Here is a 21,123-nt window from a genome sequence, read left to right as displayed (position 1 = left end):
ATAAAATTGTTGTATAAATAAACTACTCTTTTAAGTTTTATAATAGCTACAGAACTTTTCTTATCACGTGAATGATATATCGTAAAATAAACGCAATGTGTTTTATTATATCTTTTATTACGACACTGTCACGTGTCAGTAGTTACATTCGAGAAGTTAATTTTATTTTCTAGTAATAATATCTTTTTCAAATGTTATTTCAATTGTAATATTTATTTATTATACGCAAAAAAAAATGGAGCATTATTTGTATTTCGATTTATAATTTAACCTACAAATTGTAATCTAGACAATGATTTCTTTTGTTACTACAAATCCTATACTCATTATGAGATTTAACTCTTATTGAAAAATGGTATGTACAAATATAAGAATCATTAAAAATTCATCTTGAATGAATCTTAAAAATTTAAAGATTCAATGATTCCAGAAACTGAACATTGTGAGAGGAGCCGGATGGCTCTATAAAGTAAACGCTATAAAAGAACAATTATTTTCATCGAAAAATTTATTATACACCAATGTAGCCATATCAATCTCTCTTTCAGCTGTAGGAGATATCATAGAACAACACTATGAAATAATAAAGGTTTACTACATTTGATACAGTCACCTAAGAGTTTTGAATTTTATTTTACACAGAGCTTATACTTTACTTTTAGGGTGAATGGGAAAAATGGAGTCCAAGCAGAACAAGGAATATGGCCGTGAGTGGCATGTCCATTGGTATAGTTTGCCATTATTGGTACAGATACATAGATTCCAAGTTATCTGGACGCACTAGTAAAATTGTACTAAAAAAAGTAATTATTGATCAGTTTGTTTGTTCACCACTTTGTATAGGCATGTTTTTTTTAACATTGGGATTATTAGAAAGAAGCAATTTGTCAGAATTAAAAAATGAGGTAGTAAATAAGGCACATAGATTGTATTTAGCGGAATGGGTAATATGGCCACCAGCACAGATCATTAACTTCTATTTTCTTCCAACTAAATACAGAGTTTTATATGATAATATTATATCTCTTGGTTATGACATTTATACGAGTCATGTAAAACATGACAACATAAAATTTTAACATAATTGATTTGTAAATAATTTTAATAATTGTTTTACACATAACAATATTGTGGCAAATGTAAAAAAAGAAAAGAAAAAAAAAATGTTGTCTTAGTTAGAAATGTCTCTATTGAAGTGATAACTTTGCATAATAAGTTTCCATAATGAGTTTGGCAATAGGACTAGTATTGTATTATCTTATCTTAAATTGATGTATAAGATTTTTTAGATAAGTGTCATCCAAAGTAGTATATCTAAATCGTAATCAACAAGAGTAAACATATTACGAGAACATATTCTTATAATTTCTAGGTATACAATTTGATAAAAGTAGAAAGATCATTTATTTTTATCTTTTATAAACTTAATTTCTTTTTTGGTATTTTTAAATGGAATATTATTTATTTTAATTTCAATAGCATAATTTAAGATTTCATAACTCGATTAACAAAAATGGAATGCATGAATGTTTACTTCACAATGAATAGTTATACTTGTTCAATACCATTTCATGTAACATTATTACAAATAAATTCCTTTAATTTTATATTTTTTCTTTCATATCAAAATTAAAATACAAGGCTTTTTATATATGGGCAAAATGGAAAAAAAAGAAAGAAAAAGAAGAAAAAACCACAAAATGAGATTCTACACAAAAATAATAAGTTCTCATATGTTTTTTCTTATTTATTATGATTTGATAATTATCTTTATTCAACACTTATTTAAGAATACTTTACTAACTTCGATAAAGAAGTAATGCAATATATAGTAACAAAAATTTTCGAATTATGTAAAAAATAAAAGAAATCATATAAAAAAGTTTATATATGTGGAAAATACACATAAATAAAAGTGTGAATAAATTAAATAATTTGTTTCTTTCCAAATTCCTCTGTTTCTTTTTTTTTCGCTCTCTCTCTCTCTCTCTTAAAATATAGCAGTTGAAATGTTTTATATAATACATTATATCATAATGTAATATTTTAAATAGATAAATTAACTATGTATTACCCATTGTTTAAGATTCGAATTTGTACTCAGATACTGAATAATTCGAAATGTTCATGGAAAGTAAAATGTATTGCATTCAGAACATTCCATCGTGTATTCCAATAGGTACTAATACAGCAATAAATAATAATAAGTTCCGAGCTACTAATCTCCAGTCATTTGGTACCGCATATGGTACCAACATAATCGTCAATCTATGTATCTGTCAATAGAAAAGATAAGGTATAATAAATTCTGTAACACATGTAGAAATACTTATATAGTAAAGAAGTTTTTTACTTACTTCATGACTTGCACATATGAAGATAAATGAAGTAATTAAAAGATTTAATACTGGAAACCTAGGTAGTAATACTAATACACCATGTGAATCTGCAGCTAACCATATGTGACCTTGACCAACTAATGTTTCCAAGCTAATCCTACCCAATCCAGCTAGTAGGACGGAATGTTTTCCACGTAGTGCTAGTGAAGCATTTCGAAGTACAATATAGCCTACAATCTATAAATAAAATTAATATGTATGTAAATGTATATGAACAATAGATACGATTATAATTAAAGAAATTTAAAGTATATGTGATATTACAGGTATAAAGGCCACATAAGAATGTATTTCTTCGCACTCAGATACCGAATAGCATAATATTGTAAAAGTAGTATAAGCTATTAAAGAAATCAGTGCCAATACTGAGGATAATGCTGTTCCTGGTATATGATCTATTCTTTGTAAAGCTACAAGAGCAGCACCAAATGTAACACCCCATACAACACTATATCTATCGACTCGCCATCTCGACCACCATTCTCGTATATCATCGTCAGTCGTAACGAATAATGCTTTCCAAGGTCGTGTAACAAATACTTTCTCAAAAAACACCTGAATTTACAATAGTAATTATATATAAGGAATATTTCTTTAATAATATATTGTATAATTAAATTTAAATTAATCATATAAAACTTTTAAAGTAAAATGCATTCTTACCTCTGACATATATAATACGGTAATTATTGATACTAAACCCAATAATTTTAAGGCAAGATAAAGTAATGTTCTTGGACCATATTCGGCCAAACTTCCAGAATATACTCTAGGAGGTAGCCATGCCAAAAAATAAATAACCAAAAACCAAAATGAAACCAATGGTACAAAATGATAAAATTGATAAGGTCTATTCATACATAGACATAATGTTACAGTTAATAAATTATATCTGAACATGACCTGAAAACAAAAAAAAATATAAATAAATAATTAGTGTCAGAAGTTACTTTCTTTGATATACATAATGAATAATGTATATAATATAGATTGTAATTAAAAGTATTTATTTACCTTGGCGAATCTGATGAGAGAAACATCACCCGTTTGCCAAAAATAACAAAAATGTCCATATCCAGAAAGAAATAAATATGCAGAATTAATTAATCTTAAGTACATATAAATTGGTAAAACGTTTTTGGCACCAGTAACATGATATATAAGCACTACTGCTTGCATTAAACCTCTCCATTCATCTGTTTGCTCCCTATTTAATGCATTTGGTCCCCTTTCACAATGCTCGGTAAAAAATAATCCAAGAGCTAAGATATATCCAAGAGGGAGCCAAAAGCTAAATTCACTGTAGTATTTATTCTCCTTCATGAAGAAATTTGTTCTGAATATAATGTAAAAAAAGAAAATAAAAGAGAACAGTTTTAAAATTAAGTCTAAATAAAAACATTATATAATTATAAATATACCTGTCACACAAATAAAAGTATGCTAATATAATAGATAAAATAGCCAAAGATGTGCTTAAGCTATAAAAGTCTTGCACTTGAGGTTGCTCTATTTGTACAATATCAGAAGATTCTGTTTGTTCCGTATCTTTGGTTTCCTCTGTATCTACACTAATGTATGAAACTTCTGATCGATGTTGGCAGAATCTTCTGTACAACCAAACACTCCCACCAATTATTATACTATAACAGATTTTAAGTTATACGGTGTAAAAATACGAGGAAAATATTAATACTTACCATAGTGCTAGAATGGATAAAGTCAATAATTGCAAAGTCGTAGCTGATTCTGGATAGCTACAACAACTGCCATCATCAAAATTCATATGATTGTTACAATACGTGTTCAGTAATATTTGAACTTTATGACGTAATGATAATGGGCTAGCTAAGTATCCATCTGGACTTTGTTCCAATACACCTGCCCCAACAAGTCTACTACTCTCCCATATGCGTACATTACTATGAGTTAAAATCTACAAAATATATAATTGATTGTCAGCAATGGTAAAATATTTAATATTATATTTATAATTTTCAAAATTTCTTACTTCTATAGCTGCTTTATTACACAAATTAATTTGTGTATTATCTATCACTGATAATTGAGCTGGCAATCTTTCTTTTACCACAGGATCTTGCATCATCCACAATACTTGTGATTCTTTCTTAGCTAAGATATCTGCTGGCTGTACTAGTCTCACAAGACCCATACTATAATCCGAGTATAATTGTGTTTCACTAATATTATTTGCAAGAATATCAGCAGCTGCACAGCCTGCAATAATTAAACTAGGCGTTTCACCATTCTGTAAGAGTATATGATCAGTATATGATACTATTTAAATATTTCTAATCATGGACATATTGTAATATATACACGTTATACCATCCAATGTCTGAAGTCTTCTATCATAGTATTATCCAACTTGGGTCTCCATAGGAACTGCATGTGTAATTTTAATTGTGCATCGTTAAAACTTAAATCTGAATTTTCTGGTAATTCAGTGAGATCAGATGCTTTTCCATCGACTACGAATTGAGATACAAAAGATTTATAAATTTGCCTTATTCTAGCATCGCCGGTAAATACAAAATGATTGTGATGACCCATAAAAGCCAAATATCTCATACATCTCCTACTATCTCTATAAAAATTATATATTTTCATTAATATATAATTAGAAATATAAAACAATAATAGATATTACATTCTTACGTTTGTGTATAATGATGCATCATACAACCATAAGGTTGCCATTCTTTGTCTCCTTTATATCTTCCTTCTGTTAGTAACCATCTACAGGAATCGCTACCTTAAGGACAGAAAGATAAAATGTCTATTTTCAAAGACACTTCCATAAAGGATATAAAATAATGAAATTTTTGATGGCTATATTTCTGATATTTTAAAAAAAAAATATATATCTCTTTTAAACATATATCTTTAAAATAGAATAATAATAAAGTAAATAAAGATATTACCGTAAATAAGATGCATAACGCCATGGTAAAGTATAAAACAAACGACAAGTGCTGTAGCTAATTTTTTTGCACTTGCCACTGTTATCAAACTAATAAAATATTCGGCAGAAGTCATGTATAATTTTTTTCTTAATCACTTGGATGCATTGTATGATTATAACAAAAATATTAATTTAAACATTGCATTGAATTTAATAATTTTAATACATAATGACGATTGTTACTGTCATTATCAATGTCGTTTTATGAGTCAAATGTAATACATTAGGACGTGAATTAATTTGATACAATCAAAAGCAATTTAAAATTGAAATGATATGAATATTATTCAACGATCAACGGTGTTCAATGACAATTTAATGATCAACCAAACTTTCAAATGTCATCACGTCATAATATTACTGACTAGATTTTTTTTTCGTATTGTCTGCTGTCGCGCTTAGTTTCTTTAAGCTTCATTCACACTGTATTACGTTAGTTTCATCGACAAAAAAATTAATATATATAAAATTTATTGAACCTATAACTAAATGTAGAATTATAAAACTCTAGAAGAAAAAGAAGTAAAAGACAATGGTATATCATATTCTGCCTCTCTTTTCCTTTTTTTTTGTTTTTTTTTTTTTTTTTTTTTTTAGCAAAATACGATTGGCTATTGCATTTGCGTACATTTGCGTAATAACGAATAATATGAGGATTTTCATTAAAAGAAGTCGGTCCTAATTAAAAAAATTTATTAAATCTTTAAATAGTAATATTTTCAAGTCAAATCAAAATAATATGTCATCCATTTATAAAAGTGTATTTATTTTTTTGTACACCAGATGGCGCGTCATTCAATACAAAGATAATAAAAAACAGAATGATCTTGATATCGTATAGTTCTGGTTCGATGCCATTTTTAATATTAATTTAAAATTAATAAAAAATCTAAATTTTTGATCAATGATGAAAGATAAATAATATGTAATATATTTTCAATTTATTATATTTAAACAAAAGAAATATGAAAATTTAAATATTATTGATAATATGTAGGAATCATTTGAAAGATTTCGTTTAAAATATTTTTTAGATTACTGATTTATCATTAGATAAAGTTTTATCGCTATACGGAAGTTATTGTATTATTTTTATGTTCGCGATAAACCTATAAAAATAATAGAAATAAATGATAAATATAATTATTATACTTACCAGATAAAATAAATATAGCGAGACATTGTAAGTTATCAATAATTAAAAAATGATAACCATTATATCTATCTGTTATTTATTTCTTATTATATGTTATATATTTATTAATAATTCATAATTATAAAAATTACAATATATACATATATATACATATAATCAATATATATGTATATATATAGTAATTTTAAATTGAATAATTTTATTATCTCTTTTACTATCAATAAAAATTGCATCACTTAAAATATTTGTAATTTGTCAAATAATAAATGTGATATTTTTAGCTTTACAAGTTATCATTTTTCTCTTTTCTTTTTCAGGCAATTGTATATATAGAAATGGAAAAAAATAATCCTTACTTTTGAAATGACGATATTTATTGACACAAAGTAGAGATTGTAAGAAAAAGTGATAATAAAAAGTACATAATTTTTGAATAGATTATATTTTTCGTGTCAGTATGAGAAAAGATATCGCATAAGACATTGCGTTTCTTTAAAATATAATAATGAATAAGGGAAAAAAATTAGAATATGTCATTGAATAATTTTCATATCGAGCATACATCGAAATAGAGTGAATTTACGGATAATCGTACTGATGAAAAATCTATGTCTGGGAATTCTTTAGTTTTAAAATTATCGGGAAAGATTGATAAATATGGCGTCAATGAATCTTAAAACAACGGATGAAGATAATAAAAAGAAATACTTGAATGGTATCATAAGTAGCAATGACATAACGAAGTGATACTAAACGATGATTCAAACAATCATTTAAAAAATGAAAAATTCGAAGTAAAATACAATTATCTATCTATTTTTAACAATCACTATCGATATATCTTTAACAAACTTGTCAATGTGATGGATACTTAAAAAGAAAAAGAAAAGAAGAAGAAAAAAGAAAAAATAAAAGGAAATACTTCATTCTATCGTTATTACATATTTTCATTTTATTTAATTTTACAATAATAAGTAAAGAAAAAAACAGTGAATTTTCAATTAATATTACTCTAATAATTCATAAGATCCGTTATTTTGATGGGTTTAACAATTTTAATGTTAATTTACTTAAAATGTAAAAAATATATCATTAGAATGTAAATTTAGCTGATTTAAAAGATAATATATTTCTTCCTTTTCTTTTTTTTTCAAAGTTACACATTTTTAACTCGAATCACACTTTGACGTTAATCGATTTGCACAACTATATTTGAAGCATTGATAATTAGTTTTTGGAGAGGAATATGGGAGCTACTGGATTTTTATAATAAGATGTAAGAATGAAAATCACAAGTTATTAGGTTTAACAAAATTCTATTCTATTCGTTTTATTCATGTAAATTTTTTTTTATTTTACTTAAAGATAATAAAATAAATAAATTTAATAAGAAAAAGTAAAAAAGAAAAAAAAAAGACAAAGAAATTTTGTTTTAAAAATAATTACTCGCAAGACACTTAAAAATATTCTGATAAATATGTATATTAATTTTGTATTATCGAATAATTTTTATTTTAACAATCAATTTGAATACAAATCAACGATTTCACATTCAATATGTTTGTGTATGTGTATTTCATACGATCTTTGCGGTGACGAAATATCACCTTTATGACTATGTGAATGACAAGATAAAAAAGAGTAGTTTGTTAAATCAAATACTATGCCAAATATATAAAATCATTTATACTTTCGTATTTGAAGTAGTCTGCATAATACATTGGAAGTATGGTTTATCATACTCGACGAATATTTGCATATACATAGATTATAAGTTTATTATTATAATCATTTTAATATAGAAACTTGATATCTTTGATATATTTGTAAAATTTTTACGAATTATTAAATCATATACGATATGATACATTTATAAAACTAAAATGAATCATTGGCTGATACTTAGATTATTTTATAAAAAATGTTGTAATCTAAGCGATCTTTTCCCGGTTCTTTTTTTTTTTTTTAATTTCCTTTTTTCCTCCTTTTCTTGTTTCCTCCTTTCTTATTTTTTCTTTTTTTTCTCCCCCCCCGTATAGACTTGCGTAATAATCATTTCTCGATATGAATGGAAATTCCGTTCTTGTACGATGATACGACAGCAATATAAACAATATAAACAATATAAACAATATAAACAATATAAATAACTGAACGATAAGATTGAGAGGGATGGTATTTTCGAAAAAAAATATAAAGTACCGCGATAATTGACGATGAGCGTGTAATTTTTCTTGGAAAAAAGACTTTATTGACCGTTCACTACTTTGTTTGCACTTTTGTAGATTTAATTAATTATGTTAAGTTTTTTCATGACGAACGCGACGAAGTTGAGTATTTCTAAAGAGTATGATGTGCATTTTACAGATTTGTTTCCTTTATACAGAATGTATCCATATATAGATGTAAAAGCAAATATTTCGCAATTGATTGAAATTATATATATAAAAAAAAAAAAAAGGTTTATCAAGAAAAATTTTGAATCACGTTCTTAATCAATTACGAAGTGTACGTGTAAACCTCTTTTTTTCCGCCTTTATGCTGATAATCTTTGCTGAGTTATAAAAATGAAGATCGATATATAATCTTTTTCTCTCTCTCTCTCTCTCTCTCTCTAATGGATACAATGATTCTTTTTCTTCTTGTATCAAAATTGTAGTGTAAATCATATATTTTTTTTTTTTTTTTTTTTTTTTTGATATCTCTCAGAGAAACATCGTTCAATCGAACAAATCATATACATATTATACATAATATAGGTGTAATGTATCACAAAAGTATGTACGTCCTACGAGAGACGTGATTTCACGAACGTTTGTCATGACACACTTTCGTTTCTTCTCCAGTCTAGATTAAGACAAATTGAATAATGTGCAATAAAGTTATATGCCAGTGTATATTAAATATTAGAACTAACGTTTGAATAAAACATCGGATCAAAATATTTCTCTGTTCTAAATGATTAACGACGAGTAAATAAATATTTTCTTCTTCTTTTTTCTTTTCTTTTCGTTCTTTTTCCTTTCTTTTTTCTTTTTCTTTTTTTTTTCTTTTCCTTTTTTATCTTTCATACTCGCGCGACAATCTCGCGAAAGATTAAGGGGCAAATTGTTTTGTCCTTTTAAAAAATAATAGATAAACAATTGCCAATTAACTATATGAAAGGGTAAGTATTTCATTGAAGTCAAAGCCGTTGTTGTTATTATTCAACCAACAGTTATGGGTTCAATTAAATTTTGTCAGTTGGGTGTCATATATCCAGCCTAAAATGACATACCATGCCGGCTTGTCAAAAAGTGACGAGCCAAGGTGAGAAGATTGTAGTAATCGAAGCTTGATTGGCAGACAAAAAGCCTTGACGATTAGCGATAACTTCGACGTGACAAAAGCCCGTGGAATTTGTTCGACAGGAAATTCTAGTTAAAAAAGATGAAGCTTCAAGGTGGCTCAAGCATGGTTTCGTCAAGTTGGCCACTTGATTTTTCAAATTTTTCCATTTCCTCGATTGATTCCCTTCCCCCTATCACTCTTTCTCTCTGTATCTGTCTCTCTCTTTCCCTCTCTCTCTCTCTCTCTCTCTCTCTCTTTCTCTCTCTCTCTCTCTCTTTGATTTTGTTCGTATTTCGATTTAGGAAAAAAAAACCTTTATCCTAAATAACACGATAAATTCAATTCACGTTGTATATAACAAATTAAATTGTCATAGGATAAGAGAGAAATATTTTAGGTATGGCTTTTAGCAATTCAAAACAATAAAAAACAAGTTGAAATAAACGTACAATATGTCTTACTTGATTTTCTTCTTAAATTATATTATTATATTTAATTTTCAATAGAACTCTAATCTGTTATTCTCTTATTTTCATAAAAGATCTTCAAAGAAATGATCATCTCACATTTCAATACAAGTCTGCGAACTATCAATGATCATCTCATTCTTTCCATATATCCTCGAATATTGCTTTGAAATTTCTTTGAAGTTTCTCATTTGATTCAGTTTTATTTATTTAAACAAAAAAAGAAAAAAATTGTTGCGCTAACAAATTCACTATAATTCGAAAACAAAGTAAAGAGAAAATATTCGAAACAAATAAAATATACTTTTTTTTTTATTATTTAAATGTGCTGAAATCATTCCTAAAATATTTCCTACTTATTCTCGGACACCCTATACATTTACATAATATATGCACCAAATCATTTTTATACATATATTTTCGCAAACTATAATTGGATATATGAAACTTTTATATTCGTATTTTACTAATATATATATATATATATATATATGTATGTTTATGATAGAAGTATATCGTAATTATATAAACTATAAGTATACACATTCGTCATACACATTTTAAATAACTTGCAAATAGATAAGTTGTAAATATAAAATAAATATATAACATATACGATAAGAAAAACGGTCTTACATAATATATTATATTTTATATACATATAATAAATATAATAATATATTCCACAATATACATATTCATATAATAAATATTAAGATATTATTACATTTTATATTATATTATATATATATATAATACATTATATTAAAAAAAGGAATATACTTATGGAAAAAGATGTGTGCGCATATATATATATACATTTCTTTTTCATACGTGTCTGCCCCGTATGATATGCAACCCTTCATACAATGATGCATGTTAGAAACGTATATACAGGCTAGTTGCTAGAATGCTATATCGAATGTTCTTAAGTGTGAAAACGCAATTGCGTTCTTTGAACTAAGATCGAAAACGTTGAACATCATCGTTTTGGGAACAGGCGTATCCATACAATGATCTAATTCTTGATAGTGTATCGTAGATGGAACGATCATAACAGATACACGAGTGGGGGTGTCGGTGTGCCTCGACGGTAAAGTTGATGGAGAGGAGAGGACTATACTATTCTCCGTGTCGTAGTCCACACGAGAGTGTCATTTACAATAATGTGAGAGTGTTGGTACTCGACGGTTGATAAAAGATAGCGGTGGCTAAACAGAAGTCAGTACTCACCCGCTATCCGACCTGTCGATCGGTCGATCGTCATCATAATCTTTGGTGCTACCATAATTTCTCTTGTACACTTAAGTACTCGGTTTCGAAGTTGGTTTATTTGGAAACATTCGTAAAATTTTCTTTTTTTCCTCTTTCTCTCTCTCTCTCTCTCTCTCTCTCTCTCTATCTCACTCCTCCTCTCTCCCCCTTTACTTTCTCACCATCACCCACCCAACTTTTAAAGACGACGATCCAAATCTAATAATTCGCAAATTCCCTTTCAAGATTTTCTACAAATTCTCGTAGGATTTGTAGAAGAAAGGGGTTATAAAGGGGTTATAAGGGATGCAAGAGAAAAATTAGATGTGTCAGAGGTATTGAAGAAAGTGATCTTTATTAGACGGTGATATAGAGTGAAAATGTTTAGAGGACACGACACAAGAAACGTTTATATTATTATCGATGAAAATCGCGTGATACATTGGCGTACAATCACGGCAAGATCTATTCGGAAAAACGATTGAAATGATTTTCTTATCGTCGATTGTATAGAGGAAAAGGAAAACGGTGGAAGAAATAGGAAATAAAGGAAAAAGAGGAGACACAGATAAACGTGATAATCTCAAATGGACAATTTTAACGAATGATTGGTTTAATAAAGAAGAATTGATCATTTCGACGAATAATGAGCTATCGTCGATTGGATGTAATCACGAGAAAGAGGATTCTCCTCGTTGTTTAGCGACAGATCGAGAGAGTAAAAGAACAAATCATGCACGATGACAAACAGCGCGACTAGACTCGATCAAGATTGGATGAGGATGGTCGAATTACGTACTGGTGTTGGTATGACGGGAGGATTGGACAGTCAATCATCGAGTCGGCTTCATTATATGATCCTAACGATCTTGGATACAATATTTTCGGCGATAGTAGCTGCACCAGCTGTGGTTGGTTATTGGAGAGGTACATGGGGTCTAAGCGACGCTTATCTCTACAAAGACGATCCAGTATTCAGTAGTTTTGTCTCGGTAACAATAGGATTTACCGGACTTTTCGTCTTTAGCATTACCCAACATCGTCTAAATGATCTTTTACATCCGGACAAGCATAGATTGTCCTATTACGCGGGATCAAGATTTTACACAGCTGTTTTTGGCTTTTGTTGTGTGAATGCATGGCGTGGCGCCTGGGAAGCCCTCGATTTTTATACCGAACTGATACCTAGCACCGTCTTCGCAACCACTGCGGTCAGTCTTCTAGCCCTAGCGATTATGCGTGCTATCAGAAACGTTTCCGCGCCGCCCTTCTCCCTTAGCCTCGATTCCTGTCCCGGATACTTCGAAGTGCAGACTATGTTTCGCGTAAACGTAAGTTTCCTTCTTTATTATTATTATTCCTTGTTCTTTTTTTTCCATTTTTATATATATATCTATCTTAGTACAACGTCTTTCAAAACGATTTTTTTTCCGTTGCCCTGCGGCCTCCGAATAAATATTTCTTTGCAATTTTATCGCGACGTTAATGTTCATACAATTTTTATTATTTAACTCCATTAAGATTGGAATATATTGTATGTTATTTTAAAGATATTGCGCTTCGTTTATTGTTGTATTAATGCAAAATCGAAAGAACAATGTCTCGCGGGAATATACATTGAAAATATCTTACAAACGAATTATTAATTCCCTACATGACTGTCGCGACTTTGTTTTTGTCCGATTGACTTTTTCATTTGTTAATTTTTTTTTCCTTCGACATTTTTTTTCCTTTAATGCATTCATTTTATTTTGTTTTCGATTTGCGAAAGTATAAATATATTATACTTAGAGTTAAGCCGTTGTTTGAAGATTGATCGTCGATCGATCATTCTTTAAACTTTAGATTGACGTTCGATCTTCGAATAAAAAATAAAGCGGATGAAATTAAACCGAGCCCCTCTCCCGTCAAGGGGCGATTTACTTAACGCGGTACAACGTGACACGTGCCGATAAGAATATAACAAAATACTTTCCGCTGAAATTGACAGTTATACCATGAATCGAGGATTATTATTATATTAACGCTAATTAATTTTTTCTCAATGATCTTAATAAATTATAAAGACGTCGAAGCTTTATCTAAGTGATAAAATGATATAAGTTACGTATACTTATATTGTTACACAGGCACATATTGTTCCCTATTTAATCGCAATGATTAAACAAATTATCATCTTAATTCGTATAATAAAGTGCATACGAATCATATTATATCCCTTTCATGCTATCAATCTTATAAACAGTCCGTTTGTTCAATGAACATTGTCAATGAGCAATTACTTTTTAAGAGTTCAACGAGCGGACTTTTGGTTATTCGATGACGCGCAAGGGAAATCTAAAAAAAAAAGAAAGTTCTAATGAATATTTATCGGATATTTTTTACTCAGATATCCTTTTTATCATAATATTCTTTATACGATCATTCTTAATGGTCTTATATTCATTTACTTTTTCTCTCTCTCTCTCTCTCTCTCTCTCTCCCTATCCATTTCTCTATAAAATTATTGATCAAGTCGAAACAATATCATATTATTTATCAGCTTTCAATTGATAAATAATATTACATTTATTATTAATCAAACGTATTGCAAATATCGACGTCATAAAAAAATGACATGTTTTGATTTAAAGTAATACATTGGGATAGCTTTGATGGTGCCCAATAAAAATTATATAAAATTCTTCGACTATCGTAAAAATGATCGCGAACGCTGAATTTTTGCATATCCTACGAGCGCTGAGGTTCCACATCGTTCACGCATAAGCACAGTTTCCGGCTATCTCCCCCGATCATGATCAGTATTGCGCTTGTATGATCCATACAGGCAGAGGCATAACGTTCAAGCATAAGTAAATGCATTTACGCTATCTACTCGTATAAATTTCTTTTATCATCGATAGGAAGGATTTAATAAGTTACGATCGTTCATTCATCCATTCGCATCTAACATCAAAATACGATCATTTTGAAAATTGTTAAATCCGTACGCGAACATCATTTTTCTTTTTTCCTTTGTTTCTCCTCCTCCTCTTTCTTCCCTTCCATCGCCACTCCCCTCTTCTCCCTCTCCCCCCATCCTTCTGTATTAAGAAACGAAAAAAGAAAGTAAATTTATTTACCAAAAGAGAATCAGAAATGAAAGATCAGATGGTGGTTCTCCGAGAAACGGGGATTTTTTTTACGGGCAAGTAGTATTTCACTCTTTTCAAGATAGGAGTCGATTCAATTTGGCTAATGGCTAAATTGGAGATCAACGTCAGTTAAGTTTCATCGAGAGTTACAGTCGACGTTTACGAAATTATTGTTCCAACGTCTCGAACATCCTATCGAATACAATTATCTTCCTTCTACTTGATTTCCAAGAGAATTCTAATTATCTTATATAATACAATAATTAAATTATTATTTTACATACACACACACACATATATATATATATATACATATATACATATATATACGAGTCCGATTAGTATATATCGTATTTTTTTTTAATCGTACGAGACGATCATCCAACAATGATCAATGATTTGAATTGTAAGGAACGATAATGATCGATATATTCTTCCATCTTCTTTCTCTAATGTAGCCCAATCAATAGCTTCGTTATTCGAAATCTCTTGAAGAAAATTTCAAGTTCGTTTTGTCAAATGTAAGCTTTAGCAAATTTTCGTTTCTATCTATAATTTTCTTCTTCTTCTTTTTCTTCTCTATAGTAACATTATCGATATTCTCTTTATCGATCGGGCGCAAACTGATTTGAGCAGCACGTGTTAGAAATCTCTTTTTAGAAATCTCCTCACGAAGATTTGCTTTTTTTCTTTTTTTTTCAGTTTTCTCCGCTTCGACCTTCTGCCGCTTGATTCGAATGGTTTTCATGGCGACCCACCATATAAGAAGCCCAAGACAATTCACGAACTTCTAGCGGCAAAGGTATTTCTTTGCTTAGCTATTCAAAATTATCTGTTCAAAAATGATCTTTTATTTCTGCTTCTTTTTTTTTCTCTTTTCTTTTCTTTTCTTTTTTTTTCTTTTCTTTTCTTTTCTCTTTCTTCTCATTTATTGTAATAATTTCTTTTTAACGTCGAATCCCAAATTTATATGGCTTGTCTTCCTCCTACGGCGTGTGCATAATTTCAAATGAATTTATCTTTCAAAAACGACGATAAAGTAAAAAAAAAAAAATCAAAAAAAAAAAAAGAAGAAAAAGAAAAATGATTGCTCAAATCAGGGTGTTGTTCCTCTAACGTATCCATTTATTTTTACCTTTTCAAAGCGTTTCTATTGATTTAATCGATATTTTATTAAGTTAAACAAATAATAAATATAAATATTATTAAGCGTCAAATAGAAATATAATTACGTGAAAATTTCGAAAGAATTATTATATTTATAGAAATATTTTAATTAAAATACTAATAGTTCTTTTATTAATCGGTATAATACTGACTACTTATATTAAATAATAATTATTTATTAGAAATACTGATTAATAATTTTTGAAATACTGATCTAATAAATGACAGCCGGAGTTAACAAAAAATTAAAAAGAAAAAAAAAAGAAAAAAAAAAAGAAAAAAAAAACATTAGCATTTTATCTTTAAGACGAGCTTATCGTACGTCTCATTAACAAAACTCAATTTATTTCAATTATCGTACATATTCATTAATAATTACATCTTACGTCATAGTAATCATTATTCCTCTTTTTCATACTATTTGCGTCTATTAATAATATTAATTGTTAATAATTTTACATAAAAAAAGTATCTTTCTTTTTTTGTAAGTATCTATTAGCTGAAATTCATCTATTAATTTACGTATTATATATTTTAAATATTTTAATAAGAGTTTATTTAATTAAATAAATATTTAAAATAAATATTTATTAAAATAATTATTTAATTAAGAGTTTATATATATATATAAATATATAAATAATAATTAAATATCTTATATAACAGATATAGCAATTAAGTATATTACATAATAATATGATAATTTCTATATAATATGTATTTGTGTGGTTACAGAATACGAGGGGCTGGTCGTTGTACTTACTTGATTGTGCGTTTAGTGTTGGTGTCGTCGGTACACTGGTCGTATTTGTCTGGAGAGGAGTCTGGATCCTCTTTGATCTCTATCTTCTTCCAGAAAATCGGGAACATTCTGCTTTAGGTTCTCTCGTAAGTATTGCCAATTCGATAATCAATTAATTATATATGATCAAATATATAGATATATATATTTATATATATTTGATCATACAGAATTGCAGAAGATAGGATCTATCTAAAAATAGATATCGATATAACATATATACATATATTATAAAGATTATCAGTCAATGATTAGCTATAATTGAAATATACATAAACTGACGCAACATGAAATGTCATGTTCGTTTTCATCTTTCCATTTATAATATATATATATATATATGATAATAATAATAATATTTTTAAGTAGATAACGATATGGCAATAGATCTGTCTAATCTAATCTACGAAGTATTTAACAATGATAATCTACTATTTTATCTTTTTTGTTTGTTGATTCTTTTATTCAATAATGGCCTGCTTAAGATAATATAAAAACAGGACATATGCATTAATTGAATGATTTGCAAAATATAATCGTCAACAGGGTTCCTTCTTGTGACTTTTTTTTTCTTTTTTTTTCTTTTTTCTATCAGAAAAAGTCAGTAGTATATACGATTCGGCAAATTTGTATTATTACAAAAGTATGTATAGACATAAGATCTAATAGTAAAGTTAAGAATATTTCTTGGAACATAGTGCAATTTTCTTGAAATAATCTTATCAATTTTTTTTTCTTTTTTTCCTTTAAATATGATTATTTCTTTACGATTAAGAACGAAAGAAGTATTTAATATGATCAAGATAGAGATGAGATCTGCCGTTTGTATCAACGATATTGCATATGGTGTACACGTAGAAATTTTTATTAAAAAAGAAAACAAAGCAAAAAAACAAAAAAAGAAAAAAGAACAAATAATTAAAAAATAACTAAATAATGACTTAGCATCTTTACGATGTGTCATTTATCAAATCGAAAAAAGAAAAAAGAAAAAGATAAAAGAAATTATAATTTACATAATTATATAACTTTTTTCTGTAATTTTTGTTTTTTAAAGAATTATTTATTTACATATAACATATAAATGATCGTTCGAATTCATAGGCAATCGGCTACATAATAGTGGTCGTAACGTTTAGCTTACAACCCTTGATGCGCTACGTCTGCGCTCGTTTGGAAGGTCTCTCTCGTCTGATAGCGGCCGACGCCTTCCTCCTTCTTAGTTTCCTAGGAACCGTCAATGTTTGGCGCGGTATTTGGAACTTATTAGATCTATGGCTTCTGCCGAATAATTTAGTACTCTCCTGCTGGATAACATCCGTAGGTTGCTTCGTCTTTCTCCTATTACTCAATTGCAGTAATTCTATTCTCGTTCGTGGTGTTTACATTGACGCCGAGGAGGAAGAGGGCAAATGCGTCATCTTTCCGTGCCATTATCTTCGACTCTTTTTCAAGGTTGGTTTTAATTTATGTTTTTTTTTATTTTTTTTTTTTATTAAAAGCACCTTTAAAATACAAAACTTCAATGTTTAATATGATTTCACAAAGAAATAAATCGTATGGACAAATTTGATTTAACTTATTTTATTTTATTTTTTTATTTATTTTTTTATTTGTTTTTTTTTCCGTGTATTATACAATAGAATCGTTAGTTACGAAATATCTTGCGGATTCCTTTCTGATTCTCTCTCTCTTTCGCTTTCTCTCTCTCTCTTTTTGAAAATTACAAAATAATTTTAATCACGTTAAAACACATTTTCAGATCGAACGTGAGAAAAAGGAAGCCAGAAGGCGAAATCTTTTGAGCGCGTCCAAGGACTTCGCCTCTTGTACCGATGGAACCGGCAAGGATGCTGAGAATGGAGCCCTACTTCAGAATAGTACATCGACTACGATCATTCCAGGAAATCCCGAATCTCTCGTATAAGATTACTGCCAATCCATTGAATACGTTCGTAGGGAAGAAGGTACATATTCACTCGTGAAAGCCGCAATACCGTGATCTTCTTTTAAATCTCTCCTACCCTTAAAATATCGTCTTTGCCAACATTGACTTTTACGTAGACGACATGGTCAGAATCAAAAGGATCGATAATATGAATCAAATTGGAATTAATGTTCTATCGGATTTACGCTTAATAGAAATGTACAAGCCTAAGAAAAAAATGCTTTCAGTGCTTTCTTTTATATAACGTCTACGTAATATCTATCCAACTGGCCAATTGAAGAAAATTGAAATGATGAGGAAATATAGAAAGAAAAAGGAGGAGGAGGAAGAGGAGGAGGACGATTTGTAAAGAAAAAGAAAAAAAAAAGAAATAGAAAGAAAAGAGAAAAGAAAATGAATATTACAAACAAATGAAACAATCGTTAATCTTTGCCAGGAAGAAAGTAAAAAAGGAAATACGGGGAAGAAAAGTGTGAGCATTGTAAGTTAAATATGCTCTGCGGCTGTGAGAACGACATTAATATAATATTCGTACGGATGAATACACGTCGCCGTTAAGATTTGTCAAAAATGCACAATACTCCATTGTAAATTATTATTATTAACACGACTAAGAAACGTGTCATTTGAATGAATATATTTCTTGCACGTTAATCATAATGACGAAACAATAATATACATTCCTCGTTTATTTCGTATTGAAATATCGATGAATATAGAATAAATCGGAAAATAAATAACAACAAAATTATTCAAGTGTTTACGTAAATAAATATTAATCCTATAAAGAGTCGAAAGGCTCCGCCGAATGTTCCCTTTAAATTAAATCGATGATCGTTCGTTTTATAGGTGAGTATATTATTACAAAAAAAAAAAAAATAAAAAAAAAAGAAGAAAAAAAAAAGAAAAAAATACCGTCAATCGTTAAGGATTAATCGTTACAGCTTCCTTCTTGACGTAAACACGTGCGTTTCACGCGTTTCATTGTTTATCTTATCTTATGATATTTTAAAGAGATAAAATCGATGATAGCCTTTTTAAAGATCATTTTAATGAATATATTTAAATAATAATTTCTTTATCGGATCGGATCGGATCGTATTCTGATTAAAAAGTTTCAATTTCATTTGAAATCTTTCATAATTCATTTAAAATGTAGTCCGGGAAAAAAAAAGAAAAGACTTTTTGTTCCAATTAATTTTCATAACGAGCAATACTATCATATACCACCAAATGAAAGACCTTGAATAGACCAATGCTAATAGATTGCATACAATCATTATAAATAGATCCTAACCCCTTCTCTCCCGTTGTATCCTGTACTCATATACGATTTCTACTCTTGTACCGGCAATTACTACGTCACGGCTTAATAATAATTAATTAACCGATATAATGACGGAACAATGGTATGGCGGGCAAGTCAATGGGAAGTGCTTAATTCCACAATGAACGACTGCCCTTCTGGCCTACATTTAATATTTATACAATATATGATATAATGCCAACAATTGATGCTTTTTATTTTTTATTGTCACTTTTTTTTATGATCACCATAATCGCAAATTTCATTAATCAAACTGATCTTATATTACTCGATGATCGGATTGATAGATCGTTTCTGCTTGAAAAAAAAAGAAAAAAAAAAACGAAAAGAAATAAAAGAAAAAAGAAAAAGAAAATTAAACGAAAGAACTTGAAAAAGACATATTGATTGTCTTCAATATTCTATCATTATTTACTATCCTTTATTATCACTGATAATTTTTCTCTTTATGAATGAACGAATTCCTTCCTAATCTCTCAATCCTAAATTGAAAACTCTTATTTCTATGTTTAATAAGGCATACATATTTTTCTTTTTTTTTTTTCTTCTCTCTTTCTCTCTCTCTCCCTCTCTCTTGTTCTTTATCTTTTTTATATTGGATACCCATATATTATTTGGAACAAGTTTATTAAGCTTTGAATAATTACAATGAGAGCTATCTATATATAATGGTAATAAAGGAAAAGAAGAGAAAAAAAAATTCTATAGAAGACAAGGAGAAATAATAATAAAGAAAAATATTTACAATTAGATAGAAATAATCTAATTACTATCAACCATAATCATTGAATCTAGTTTAGGCAAAAGAAGTAAGATATTTAAATGAAGTCGATCAGTGTTTCATTAATTATTTTTCATTTTTCTTAACTTTGTCGAGTAAATTATGCGTTATAATTTTTTCAATGGATATACATATTTGTTATAAAATGAAATAATAATGTTTATCAATATTACAAGTCTCTCTTATTATCGTATAGCAAACGTATCTCCTACAAAAAGCTTTCTGCAAGAAGCCAATTATAGAAATTCTCTTTGAACAGATATATATATATATATATATATATATATATATATATATATATAAACATTTTGAATATACAATACGCATCGATATCAAGACTCTAATAATATTGTACCATATACATATACCGGA

General features: G+C 28.4%; 3 protein-coding genes across 9 annotated transcripts; 2 read left to right on the top strand and 1 right to left on the bottom strand.

The window, feature by feature from the left end:
* Positions 1–213: 213 nt before the first annotated feature.
* LOC118442092 (mpv17-like protein 2) lies at positions 214–2,806 on the top strand. 6 transcript variants are annotated; one of them, XR_014983060.1, is made up of 5 exons: positions 214–355; positions 431–589; positions 663–707; positions 2,453–2,595; positions 2,666–2,788. XR_014983060.1 is itself a non-coding variant. In XM_085661781.1 (4 exons), exons 1-4 carry the CDS (start codon positions 353–355, stop codon positions 2,669–2,671), a joined length of 213 nt encoding a protein of 70 aa, XP_085517907.1. In that variant the 5' UTR covers positions 214–352; the 3' UTR covers positions 2,672–2,806. The 6 variants fall into 6 exon arrangements, 4 of the variants coding, with proteins under 4 accessions (XP_085517907.1, XP_085517906.1, XP_085517905.1 ...); XR_014983059.1 differs by having other exon boundaries at positions 663–803; XM_085661781.1 differs by lacking the exon at positions 2,453–2,595 and having other exon boundaries at positions 2,666–2,806.
* Positions 2,134–5,804, bottom strand: LOC118442090 (N-acetylneuraminate (7)9-O-acetyltransferase). The gene is made up of 11 exons (XM_035867288.2): positions 5,345–5,804; positions 5,079–5,175; positions 4,749–5,007; positions 4,411–4,668; positions 4,100–4,335; positions 3,821–4,042; positions 3,414–3,735; positions 3,063–3,302; positions 2,664–2,954; positions 2,358–2,576; positions 2,134–2,276 (listed from the first exon to the last, which is right to left on the bottom strand). Exons 1-11 carry the CDS (start codon positions 5,457–5,459, stop codon positions 2,151–2,153), a joined length of 2,385 nt encoding a protein of 794 aa, XP_035723181.1. The 5' UTR covers positions 5,460–5,804; the 3' UTR covers positions 2,134–2,150.
* A 5,754-nt stretch (positions 5,805–11,558) lies between these two features.
* LOC118442130 (uncharacterized) lies at positions 11,559–19,390 on the top strand. Of its 2 annotated transcripts, XM_085661789.1 has the most exons (5): positions 11,559–12,923; positions 16,629–16,781; positions 17,800–18,150; positions 18,458–18,662; positions 18,871–19,390. In XM_085661789.1, the coding sequence occupies exons 1-4, from the start codon at positions 12,333–12,335 to the stop codon at positions 18,620–18,622; spliced, it is 1,260 nt and encodes a 419-aa protein (XP_085517915.1). In that variant the 5' UTR covers positions 11,559–12,332; the 3' UTR covers positions 18,623–18,662; positions 18,871–19,390. The 2 variants fall into 2 exon arrangements, with proteins under 2 accessions (XP_085517915.1, XP_035723250.1); XM_035867357.2 differs by having other exon boundaries at positions 18,458–19,390.
* Positions 19,391–21,123: the final 1,733 nt, after the last annotated feature.

This window comes from Vespa mandarinia, chromosome 16 (assembly GCF_050613455.1).
Source record: "Vespa mandarinia isolate Hongniang chromosome 16, ASM5061345v1, whole genome shotgun sequence".
NCBI lineage: Eukaryota > Metazoa > Arthropoda > Insecta > Hymenoptera > Vespidae > Vespa > Vespa mandarinia.
The sequence above is the reverse complement of the archived record's forward strand: the minus strand, read 5'-3'. Positions and strand labels throughout refer to the sequence as shown.